The sequence below is a fragment of the Semicossyphus pulcher genome, unplaced genomic scaffold, assembly GCF_022749685.1.
Source record: "Semicossyphus pulcher isolate SPU_LCO1_2020_fin unplaced genomic scaffold, fSemPul1.0.p SCAF_19, whole genome shotgun sequence".
Lineage (NCBI taxonomy): Eukaryota > Metazoa > Chordata > Actinopteri > Labriformes > Labridae > Semicossyphus > Semicossyphus pulcher.
Window position 1 is genome coordinate 16260151 of NW_027211692.1, and position 13206 is coordinate 16273356.

Below are 13206 nucleotides of genomic sequence, written 5' to 3' on the forward strand. Positions count from 1 at the left end.
CACAAAACTGGAAGAAAAGTTGTGAACCTTGAGACTATAATTTGGCTGTTTTTACGTCATAAGCAGAGTTGTTGAACTTTTATTTTGGAGGAAAGCACTGAGCAATATTTCGGTGCACAGGCAACATGCATGATGAGAATTAAAGGGAGAAACATGTAGGGACTAAATCTAGTGTTTTCCCGGACGGTCAGCGCAACATTCCGCCTGACTGACTGACAGCGATGGCCTTGGAGGCGGACAGCGACAGAGGTTCATCAAGAAGCGCTCATGAAAAATATCCCCGGGCAGCGTTGGAGCGCAACGGCTACGTGAAGACATGTGTCACCCCGTTGCAGCAGGACGCAGGGAGCCAGTCGTGGCTGAGACTCGCCGTGACATGGACTTGCCGAGGAGTGTCGTCTGCTGTCTGCGTTGCCTCCGTCTCCGTTATTCTCGCTCTGCTGCTCAGATTGGTCGACTGGGATGCAGGCAGCAGCAGCAGCGGAAATAGCTCCGGTCCTCGTCTTCATTGTGCTGTGGAGCTGCTTTTGGCTGCGTGTTACTGTGTCTCCCCCGTTTTTACACTCATATGTGCCTTCTTCTGGGTCGGACTGTATCTGATTCGCTGCGGAGTGCTCATCCGTACCGCGCTTTTTCTCTTAGCGGTGTGCCACTTGGGCGAAGCCGCGGCGCAGTCGCTCCTGCGCGGCGCCGAGGAGCAGCTGCTGTCCCTCCCCGCGACCCTGGTAGTCCTCGGCTGCCTGGGCAGCGGGGCTCTGCTGGTCGTCCGCCTGCGCCAGGGAGTGTCCATCCTTGTCTTCATCAGCGTCATCAGGGCCGTCTCCCTCATCTCTCTGAGCAGGGTCCGGGCCAGCTGGAGACCCTACCTGGCCTACCTGCTGGGGCTGCTGGGGGTTTTGCTTGCGAGGTATGCTGACCGGCTCCTGCCGGCCTCAGGGACCAGCGGGACGGGGTGCTGTGGCTCTGTGACCGGGGCGAAGGAGGAGGACATCCCTGTCTTCAAAAGGAGACGGAGGTCCAGCTCCATAGCGGCCTCGGAAATGATGGCTCACAGTCAGAGCAACAGCAAGTCCCACCGCAGGACTTCGCTGCCGTGCATTCCGCGGGACCAGGTAAGACAAGTCCAAGTTTAGACCTCTGAATCAGATCCGAATACATGCTTTGACCTTTCTACAACTACAGACCTCTAGCGTTTATTGCTATCCTCTCTGTGTCGCTGGCGGCATGTGTGACAGCTTTACGCGCGGCTCTATCATGATAACGGGCCAACCGGGACACCATAGATTGTAATAACAAGCGTTATTATGATGATAGCCTACTAATGATTTGTCTGCATTGACCTGTACAGCTGCTCAGACACATTAACGGTAATTATGTTTGTGAACACGTCTGCTGTGGTGCTTTGAATAGCAGCATCCTCTGCACCGTGCAAACACTGTGTTCACCTTCGCTCTGACACTGCTGTTAATGTGGTCATCATCATTGTGCTCGCACTGTTTGTGCTGCTGATAAGCAAATGGATGGTGCACTTAGCATACCAAGCTACTCTGTGCCTGTGAGTGTGTGTGTGTGTGTGTGTGTGCCTGTGTGCGCATGCATAGGTGTGAGGTCAAATCTAAATATTTTGAAAGCGTCTGTTTATCGTGGGTGCTGACCAGTGATGTGGTGCACGTGCTCCCAGACTCTACACATGATGGAGCCAAATTTGATACAACGGTGTCCTCACAAGAACCCCCCTCTTGTGCTGCCTGTTATGGTTATAGCAGGTCTGTCAGTGTAAAGAGGGCAACGTGAATAGTCATAGATATGACACTTTTTTTCTGACTGTTTTGTGTTCATTTAAGAAGAAACATGTAACCTTGGATGTTGGAGAGGTTTGGAAGCCTTTCTGGGTTAAGTGTTTTTGCAGAGAAGGTGCAGTGATAGCCTATAGAGGGATGCATACAATGTGACCATGAGGGTTAGCTGGATGCTGGATGTGACCCAAACTCCATGAATGAGGTGAATGTGCTCTGCCCTGAATACTAGTTCAATGAGCTAACTTGAGGCTTTAAGCATATCTCTGTGTGTGTTATCCAACTTGGAACACTCACATCCCCAAAAATAGCTCTGATATCAGCCTCTGGACTGAACGTACTTTCTTACATTCGGTTGGATTGTTTTCCATTGAAAAAATGATTTACTCCTGCTGGAGGACCGGCATACCACAACTTATCTACCTTTGTGCTACAGGGGATAATTGTGCTCACTGTGCTTCTATGAATGCTGCTACTCTCCCTGCTATGTCTATTTTTGCTCTGTTTCTTGTCATGTTATATCCACAATGTTAAGCTTGATTTAGCTTTTTCAGTTCTGAGCCTCTACCGTGTGTCTCTGGACTGCTTTCTTTAACTCAGTATAACTTTTAGTGTCAGATTATGACCTGAATGAATGAATGAATCTAAATCACTCTTCAGACGGGGCATGCCCTTCAGGATAAGATATACACTTCATCATATCTAGGGCTGCACGATATTGGAAAAATATCTCCTAACAAAACAAACCCCCCTCCTACTTTTATCCTTAAGAGAGAGTTCAGTTGGAGCGACACGTTTCTATATACAATAAATACAAACAGACTCGTGGGCTGCAGTGTTGTGTTATTGATATGGTATGTCATCTACCATTTCTAACAGAGTTCATGTTTTATCAGCGTGATCAGCTTGGTGACAGCAAGCTAAAATTATCCTGCCTCCTGTCGACAACAACAACCTCACACCGTGTGTGCGCTGCAGAAGTAGCCGCTAAAAGTAAACACTCCGCGGCACGTCCGTTGTGTTAACGGCCCGTATGTAGCCACAGCGATTACAAGCACCGGGATGAGGTGCCGCTGATAACGGCAATACACGCACTGAAAAGCTAAAAGGCCCGACTCGATCATTCCACCGACAGCATGACGGCAGCAGCGCCGTGTGCATGTTTACAGTTTACAGGCAGGTGACACGCAGACGCTGCATGCACAGCGGTCAGTTCACTCTGTGCTCTTGTAAAGACCTGCACTAAGGTGATATCAGATTAGAGATGAAAAACAAGGCGGGATTATTACGCCTCTGTTGCGCCTCGTCTTCTATGTAAAACGCACGGAGGCAGAATGGTGGTAGTAGTTGTTCTCTGAGCCAGCACCCGAGGTAGTAACAGAGGAGAAACGGCGTCAGTGTAAACGGCAGAGGCAGCAGGACGGAACAGCGCCATGTGTGTGTATGTGACGCTCGTGTCTCGTCAGTCGCTCGCTTACTACTTTTACATTAAATAAAATATCAATGTGATTGTATTTGAAGATGTTATTAACAGACAGGGTGTTGACCTCTAGCTTAATGCTTCCACTGATCCTCCTGTCATACCCATGAAGGCCTCCTACACTGAAACATATTCCCCTGCATTTTCTGCCCCCAGTCGTGAAAACCTGAGATATACACCAGGAGTAATGGGGGGGAATAAGTGGGAATATTGCCTCATGGAAATAGAGATGATGATCCCTGCACATCCCTAGTACAGTGTGGGGATCCACAGTGATCCTCCCGAGGGGGTGAGCTGGTGTCATACTCACCAAAGTATGGCTTAGCTGTAGGAGCAGCGTAATCCTCCACTGATTACGTTGCTCCTTCCTCCATTGGCAAACTGTACCCTCATCGCATTTGTGGATTCTGAGACCTGAAAGAGGAAGGTCATGTGACTGAGAAATAAAAGATTACTAGGTGCTATTATTTTGATTTGTGGCCTGATTTGAGTTGACATGTTAAATGCTCAGAGGTCTGTACACCTCACCAGGAAGACGAGTAACTCTGTCAGTAATCAAACATTTCACAATCTCATTTTAAAGCTGCAGAGCTGATCCCACATCAGCCGTCTGCCTCCTGATGCTCAGTTGTTCTTGATAAGTGGTATCCAGGGAACGCTGACTTAGTGGACTATCGGTACTATTAGAACAGTTCCATTACCCGTCGTACCTCGTGATGTCTGGAACAGGACTGATGACAAAGTGAACTTTAAAACCTCACAATTGACCAGATGTTGAGGACGGCGTGTCCTCCTGTGGCCTGTCCTCACGCTGTAATCTGTGGGAGCAGCCAGAGGAACATGGAGATTAATGGAGGGAACAGAGAGAGGGACACAAACAAAGGGATTGCACTTTTGGTTTTAGGGTAGTAAAAGAAACTAGTAGAATTTGATCTATTGCAGCTAAGTTTTGGAATACATTTTGTTGTTACATATCCTTTGAACTCTGTTTAAATGGACAAATACTGCTCACTGATTGAGGATGGTGGTTACACTTTATTTTGGGGTATCCTGATAAAAAAACAAAACAAAAAAACACCTTCCAGTGAGACACATTTTAATCTAAGTTTGAACATATATGGTTGTAGAAATATTCTATGACCCATGCTGTCTAAATCATCTCTGAACCCATGGGCTGTCATCTGACGATGATGGGAGCCTCTGGGAGCCACAGCCTCTTTTCAGGGAGTAACTAGCAGTTAAAGATAAAGGACTTATGACCAAGACTTTCTTTTCCGTGCGCTGCCTTGTATATGGTTAGGCTAGCAACTTGAGAAGTGAGATTGGAGTTGGACTTGAGATATGACATCTAAGAACGGATTGTTAGCTGCACTTCCATGTTGATAACTGTTTAAAGAGATTAATAAGAAGCTAAAGAGTCATCAGAGGACCGCTGATGGGAGCCATTACGGCAGATTGCATTCTGCACCCTTTGCTCTCCACACGGACAGTTTTTTTTCTGCATGCAACTGAAGCCTGCTGATACATGATTGGTCAATACTACATGCATACTACTACAAACAGACTTCTTCTCCTACCAAAATTCTATCCCTTTGCATAGTTTTTAGCTGATCATAAAACAGACTGAAATTAATTCGGATTACTCTGTATGAGCTACAAAAGCAAACCAGAGCATCAGTGACAAAACTGATTATTTCTATATAGCTATTTTTAATGCCAGAAACTGCTGGCGGGGGGGGGGGTAGGTGTCAGAAGAAGCGATGAACTGCTCGCTGTCTTTGTTTACATTTTCCAGGGTGAAAATTTAAAGTGAGTGGATGAGAGCAGGATGAGATTTTTTGTTAAAAACCACCCCTTAAGCATGTACAGGACAAAATCGGCAAAGAGATAAGAGGTACGGCTTTGTCCACAGGGGGCGCCAAAATCAACACAAACCGAAAGTTCCTCACAGGAGCTTTAAATAAGATTACACGTATTTTTGCTCAATTTTGTAACCCAAGATTCAGCTTCTCGGCCTGAAAAACAAATCTTTTTGGTCCGCATGTAATGGGATTACTGAAAGTCCGAGTCAAGGCATGCACTGGTCAGAGTTTTCAATTCCACTATAACTTCAGTTGGAGGTCAAGAATGGAGTTTGAGCTGAGAAACTATTTCCACAGTCACACGCAGATAAAGATTAAGTATAAGATAATTCCCCTTTAGATAATGCACTATGGGTTCTGAGATTGGATTGCGGCCGAACATGCAAATTATTGTGCACCTGATTTCACTCATACAACAAATCCTGCTCAAATTTGATTGGTTTATACTTATAGACAGAAACCAAAAAGCAGAAAACTCCACTTATTCTGCTCTCATATATCTGGTTCTGCTCGAGGTTTCTGCCTGTTAAAAGGACGTTTTCACACTGTTGTGAAGTGCTCGCTCATTGTGGAGTAATGTTGGGTCTTTTATATAATATAATATTTTTGTTTCCTGAGGTAGCTTTTTTTATGTGTTAGCACTTCATTTAGAAACTGATTGATTGAGTCTGATATCTGTGTTCTGAGTATTTCAACATGACATTTTATCCTCCGATCCTCTGTCTTTGAATAGTGCTGCATGTTGTCTAGCTGAAGTGACAGAGTCATGGAGGAGGAGGAGCTTTAATTCTGCTGTTTTTAGTACAGAACAGACTTTTAAAGAATTCATCAAATTGGTCAAATTTCTTTCTTTCATCCTCTCTAACCTTCCTTCCTTCCTAAAAGTCTCCCGCTCTCTGACAGAAACACACAGACACACAGTTTTTAGGTCCAGTTAATCCATACTGTAGATAATGAAGCTCTCCAGAGTGCAGTTGTACCTGAGAGAAGCGGGGCTTTTCTTCAAACGCTGCTCGTGCAGTATTTATGAAGCAGGCTGGTGCAGCCTGCCGAGCCAGCGGCAACACAGGCACTCTGCTGAGCTGGAAGCTGGAAGAAAGCATCGGCTCCGTGGCTTTAGTGCTGTTTTTGCCTTCTTCTCAAGGTGAATTGTTTTACTGTTGTACTGCTCCGAAGCACTAATTACCCTTAATGTAATGAGAGGATCCGATGCCATGCAGTGTTGAGTCTGAGTATTTAAAGATTGTGACGTGGCTCCACACAGAGGCTTTGTGTTTTGACAGAAGTTGTTTGTGTTTGAGCCGGGGTCTCGGCGGGATGGGGATTTCAGGGGAAAGGCCTCTGCTGGTTGTTTTTGGGTCACATGCAATTGAAAAACAGTCGCTCTGTACAAGATAACCATAGCTATAAATAGAAAGTCTAAAAAAAGCATCAATATTTGTCCTTCAGTGTTTCTACGTGCTGTTTTCTGTTACAAAATGTCTCAGCAGCGTGGAACAAGTTATTTTCATTCAAACCTGGAACTCAGCATCATGTACAGTGTCTGCATGCGAGAGGAGTGAGAGGGATGTAAAAGTGCTCGGAGATCTATTTGAAGGAAGGCCCACATTCTCTCACTGACGCAAATACATTTCCAGAGAGACACACAACCTGTGCCGGCGGCCCGAGCTATCTGACTCTGTGTGGCATCAAGGCTTATAACACCTTCATGGAGATAATGGAGAATATTGTTTCTATTTCTCATAACACAGGGAGGTGTTATTAACCCCTTTCACCTGAGGGAACACTGATATTGTGTGATTTCACTAAACCAGGTCTTTTTTTCCAGAACATCTGTAAATCACACCTTTGGTAGGGTTATAGTTGAAGAAACACTGATTGGTTGAGCTGTGCAAAAATATCGATACAGCAAAGTATCGTGACATCCTTGCCAGCCCCAGCGATTAGGACAATTACACTGTGGTAAAGTTAGACAGCAGGTCTGTGATTCTGGTTGTAGCATGTTTTGCTTTTCAGTTAAAGTTCTGTTGCCAATATATACCAACAGATCATTTATAGATATTTGGTCACGCTATCTAACAATTTAGGTCTCTTAAAAGAGCAAAGAGCAACAGTAAGCACCTCATAACAAGTGGTCAAATGTTTTCTATTAACAGCAATGGGAACTTCTAGAAACCAATCATGACCTGATCACAAGTTATAGGTTTTATTACATGTGAAAATGAACTTTTACATCAGAATCTACAACTCAGATTGTGCGACCAATGGGATTGGGACCCAACGCAGATGTCACGGGAGAGGGCGGTTTAAACTTTGCTGCGGCAGGAGCAGGCGGTCAAAAGCTAAATGGCCGAAATCCGTCCCTTTATGTATGTAAATGATTACACTGTCTTCAAATAAAATTGTTTCTTAAGAATAAACACCAGGTGAACAGATTGTTCACAAGTCCTCTTTGCCTACATGACTGTACAGGATTCGATGAAAGCCCTCTGATTCTCTCACTCCTTGCGTTTTAATGCACTAGATTTATTGATGTTAGAACCACTGAAGCAATCCCACTGCCTCGCATAAACAAGAGAGATGCTGTGTACGGTTATGCACGAGGCACAGCAGCGTCACTTAATTAATTATTTAAATCTCCAGACGGACAGGTTGGCTGTAAATGTTTATTTACTTATTGTTGCTGCTGGATCACACGGCTGTATTCTCTGCGTAATGCTGGACAGTGTTTTAATATCTGTGGGCACGATTGTCGGTGCCACAGGTTGTTATGTTGGAGGTTCAGTTCCCTGTGTGTGAGTGTGTGTCTGTTTCTGTGTGTATTATAGAGAGCTCGCTCACACACCGTGTGCGGCTCGAGCAGGAATCTCCCGGAGGTGAAGCAGGCGTGTGGTGAGGGAGCGGTGAGCTTTTCCTCGTCTTCTGGCATCACCAGAGTATACGCATTGCGATTCTCTTCATATAATACTAAACAATAAAATAACGTTTATTCCCTGCGGGACAGGAGAAGACACAAAATCAAGGGAACTCTTTTGTGCGGGAGGGAATGGTCAGAATCTTTGCGGGAGAGGTCAGAAATCCAATGGGAGCGGGATTAAGAAAACAGCAGGGCTCTACTCCAGTGTTTAAAATTGCCAATGTGGAGTGCAAAAAACTGCAGTTCCTCGACTGTCCACTTGATGCCCCAGAAACCAAGAAATAACATTATGACAGATGTGAAAATTAGGAATTTTTTACAGCTGAAATAAAGTAAAACTAGCTCATTCAGCTGCTAATGAATCAGCCACGGGTGTAGACTGTTTACCTTTGATAACTTGCCGTTTGCCAACCCATTCGCTCCTCTCCAGCACCACCCTCTCATCCAAATATGGTCACTTCTGGCTCCAGAAGACCAACATGGCGGCGGCCATATTCCGAACTCGAGGCTTCTTTACGTAGTCAGTGGGTGACGTCACGAAGGCTATGTCCATTTTTTATACAGTCTATGGTCATAACATGTAATACTCGTCTGTATGAAGAATTCACATAGCTAAGATGAGGGGCATAAAGAGTGAGAGAGAAGAAGAGAGGGACATATATTTACAATTTTTATGTATGCAACTCAATTCATCCGTTTCATGTATACACCTCTTTGTTGTTGGGGTGGAATTTGTATCAATCTCTCGCTCAATGTGAAACAGGAAGAAGGATGATACTTTTAGCAAAATACGACAAAATAGTTTGTAGATACATATACATTTAAACGCAAAGAAGACATGAATGCACATTAAATATCAACTCGTACAGTTTAGAGTGATAAGCCTTTAAAGAGTGTTGAGCAGAAAAAATGGGGGGAAGTAGGAGGATGTGCGATGTGCAGAAATAAGGCAAGGTAAAAGAAAGAAATGGTTAGAATTTAGTAACCAGGTCTGTGATGGTAGTAGTGCAGCCGTAGCCCTTCTGAATGGATCACTTCATTGAAAAAAAAAAACACACTGAGAAAATCAGATGCTCAAGATAGTGGAAGAGAAAAACTAAGCTACAAGAAATGAAACTAAAGATGGGTTAGAAATTTAATTGAAGAAAAGATCACTCTGGCATTAGCAGAGTCTGCATCCAGCCCCAAGCAGCCGTCAAGCATCCAATGTGAGTGCGAGAGAGAGAGAGAGGAGGGGAGGCAGACCAGCTTGAGGGGAGCTAATGCAGGAGCGACTGTGTGAGAGAGGAGGGGGGGAGAGAGTGTGTTGAAAGATTTGCTGGGGTGGGTGAGGAGGAGAGGGGAGTGAGAGGAGGAGGACTCCTGCCAAGCACAGCAGAAGTGTTGATGGTAAGAGGACAACTATGTGTCTGGTCCCAGTGTTCAACCTCTAAACACACCATCACACACTCACACACTGCAGAGACATCTTTGTGTCCATCACATATGGTTTGTGTGACAGATATCTTGTGTGTTTTTGTGTGTTAGTCTCAACGTAATGTGAGTATGGCTCTGTGCCATATGCTCCCGCAGAGCGAGGAGAGGGCCGGGGGGAGGAGAGAGTGGCCTCCGCAGCTCGCTGCTGAGAGGCAGCAGCAAATAATTTTAACCTAGCCTGGCCACTACTGTATACACGTGCTCACACACACACACACACACACACACACACACACACACACAAACACATGCAGTGGCTTCCCTGCTGGCTCTCCAAATGAGGTTTGGTGGCCTTGGACAAGGATTGCCTTGTTACTCGATTCAATGGTGTGTTTTAGCTCCAAAATATGCTCGGTGAGAGGTGAGAGGGGGGAGGGTTGTCGGGCCGGGCTGGGGGGGGAGAAATCAACGAGCAGAATGTAGATGTTTCCCATACGTCTGTGTGTACGTCTGTCTGCTTTTCGTAAACACTCGTGTAGCAGACAGGCAGCAGGTGAGAGTTATAAAAAGTTTGCTCGGGCTGCTCTGTGCGAGAGTCTCACCTTATGGAGCTCTGAGGAAATCTGAAGTGCAGGGTGCATTTCACACATTTGAAGAAGGGATTCCCTGTGTTTTTTTATTTATTTGTTTACAAATTCCTTCACTGTGGACACAGAGCTCAGGCAGTTTGGGAACCCTGCACGCATTAAGGATACAAGGAGCAAGATTTTAAAGTTAAAAGTTTGCATCTGTCCCTGTGTGTTGGGTGACATTAGACCTCCTTAAACATACTGTGAAGTGTTTTAACTACATTTAAACTTTAATACTGATGCTTCTATTGTATATATTGTGTATATTTTCTGTCTGCACCTCTGTAGCTGAGTCTTTTAGTTACTAAAACAAAGTCTACAAAGTTTGCACAGTCGTCATCACTTTTCAATCTTACATAGGCTCAAACAGATACAGGACCATGTCTCTATTTATCCTGCACTCAGCTGTTTAAAAATGAAAACTATTACTTAAAGAAGGCGCCTCTTACAAGGGCATTGTCTATCCCAAATCTTTACAACACAACTTAAGCCCCCGGGGGGCGGCTAAAGTCGGCACGAAATGAAAGTTCTTCACAGCTGCTTCAGTATGAACTCAGATGGCATAATGTTGTGGCTAATGTGGCACTATGGGTCCACAAAAACATTCTTCTTCTTCTTTGGTGCTGTGCAACTCATCACACTGAGCAGACGTTGTAGATTTCTTAACAAATAAGCTGATAAGTAGGGAAATAAAATAGCTGAACTGGGGGTTGGACAAAATATCAATATCGTAATATATCGACATCCTGACTGGTACAATCATCGTATCGCTGGAGCCAAATATCGCTATTTTAATTCAAAAGAAAACAGATCTCTCTGCCAATTTAAGTTTCTGCATCATTGTTTGTCTCAATTTGTGTCAAAATCTGGGGCATTTTGTATTCTTCAGTTAATCAGATAACGTGATGCATCATTATATGATTCTCTTGCAATATATCAGTTATCGCAGAATTGCTGTATCGTGATTTTATCGTGGGCCAGACATAGCGTATCATGTACCTGCGTTTCTCACCCCGACTGTAAACAATGAGCAACATCTCTGAGAGTGGGCAGCACGTCAGCACACCAAACACATACATACTGAAGCTGCAAAGTTGCACGTTCACAATTCATTTTGTATTTCTTTTAATTTACGGAAATTATTTGTTTTTGCAATTTCATGATGAAAACATAGAACAATGTAATGTTTGCTTTGTTCATCGTTTCAAAGCAAAATTAGTTGATCCTGGAGGGGAGGGCATTACTTAGAGAGTGATCTCATCACGGAAAATTCTCCAAACCTCTGCTTCTCCACATGGATAAGTAAAGGTATTTCTTCAGAATACTTCTACTTGCACCTATCTGGGAAATTAAAGAAGCATGATCAGAGTTCCACCAAGCTTTGGGCTCGTAGTGAGTTCAACCTGGGTGTCATTTTGTCGTAAAACCCTGTATGACTGAAGCCAGTTAAAGATGGTAAATGGGGTTCCCAATACCTTTTAGAATTTCAGAAGCTGTTTAAACTGTCTCTAAAGTAATTAGCTGAGACGACACTAATTATCATTATCCAAAGCTGCAGTCTATATTTTGATGAGTAACACTTAAATAACTGTGAAGGTGTTGCTCTTAACGCTACAGTTCACCACAGCTCTAAGGACCATTTTAGTGTCTTTAAGCACATTGTTTTGATTCTACTACAAAGTGTTTAACCCCATGACACCATTTTCAGCGGCAGCAGGCCGCTAAGAGTTACTTACATCTGTGGAGTGACTTACTCTGTCTTATAGATTTCCAGTTTGGCCTGCTCTTGGCAAATTAAAGTTAAACCTCTCTCCCTTCACTAGATCCTTCTTGTGTGTTCTGCACAGCTAATGATGTGTGTATAATAAACATTATAAAGACACGTGCGGATACAAACTGTACACACACACACAGAGCCTGGCGTCAGTGAAGATCCCAGATGTGGCGTGTCCTCGTAAAGCAGGACCTCCACTCAGATTGAGTTTAAGTGTCATTGCGGGTTACGTCACTGACCCAGCCAAGTGATCTCTCTCTTTCTTGGTCTTCACACACTTACAAACACAAGACGGGCCATCAGCTATTAGCTGCATATGTTGCGCTACTATCCTCAGCTCAGATTCCTCTGTTGCCTCCACAATACACAGCTACAGGAGGAACACACACACAAACACACACACAGACAATATATTGCGCTGTGTGTACAGAATACAGACAAATACTTTTTTTCATGATTGCAAATTGCTGCTTTCATTACAGCCTTTCTGCTTGCAATCACTACATCTATGCATCATTGAGCTCATGCTCAAACACAGGTGTAGTGTGTGTGTGTGTGTGTGTGTGTGTGTGATTCCTAGCGGTTTATGCTAGGTCAACAGTCTGCCGACAGTGTGTTTGTCTTGGACGCCTCCAGCCGCCTTGTAGATTACCCAATCAGATAATCAGGGGTATAATTACATCACATGCATCTGGGAGTGTTTTTCCCTTCCATTATCTCTCATAATGGTCACACACACACACGCGCTGCAGACACACATTGATGACGTACATACAGCAGCTAATTGCCAGAGGTTGTCTGTTTTGAGAGGCAATAAGTTCCCTCATGGTCTCATCTGGACATGAAAATGTAACTGCTGTCTGTAAAACTCTTGTTTGTTCCCATGCTCTTTGATCACTGCTGTCCAAACTCAGACTTCACAGTCCCACCTCAAAGGATGCTGACTTACTTCACTGTTATTAACTGTTGCACATTGAGGGGCAGACATTTTCTTGCACGATAGGTTGCAACACAACCTAAAGTGCATCTTCTCTGGGATGCAGCTATATCAGTCAGGAGGAATAGAAACACCTCACTACATCCAGTATTCATCCAGCATCCAGTATGTTTGAGTGTGAACTTTGCATGATGAAATAAAGGCAGTACATAGTCCAAGGAACGGCTTTAACGTCTCTTGATAAAAAAGAAAACTGCTTTAATTTAGCTAATTTTTGCGGCATTTCCCTTAGGCCACGGCCAACTAAGGACCAACGAATCTCACTCTCATTCTCTCCTCAGCCTTTCTCTGCCTCCCTCTTTTCTTCCTCTTCCTCTCTCTCCCCCTCACTTTCT

The 13206-nt window shown here is 44.3% G+C and overlaps 1 protein-coding gene across 1 annotated transcript in view; it reads left to right on the plus strand.

Moving 5' to 3' along the window:
* The first annotated feature begins 221 nt into the window (after positions 1-221).
* Positions 222-13206, plus strand: part of LOC138597039 (cGMP-inhibited 3',5'-cyclic phosphodiesterase 3A-like) — a 52888-nt gene continuing 39903 nt past the window's right edge. Inside the window, exon 1 of the mRNA XM_069668550.1 lies at positions 222-1112. Within this exon, the coding sequence (XP_069524651.1) occupies positions 222-1112 (891 nt within the window). The remainder of the gene's footprint in view (positions 1113-13206) is intronic.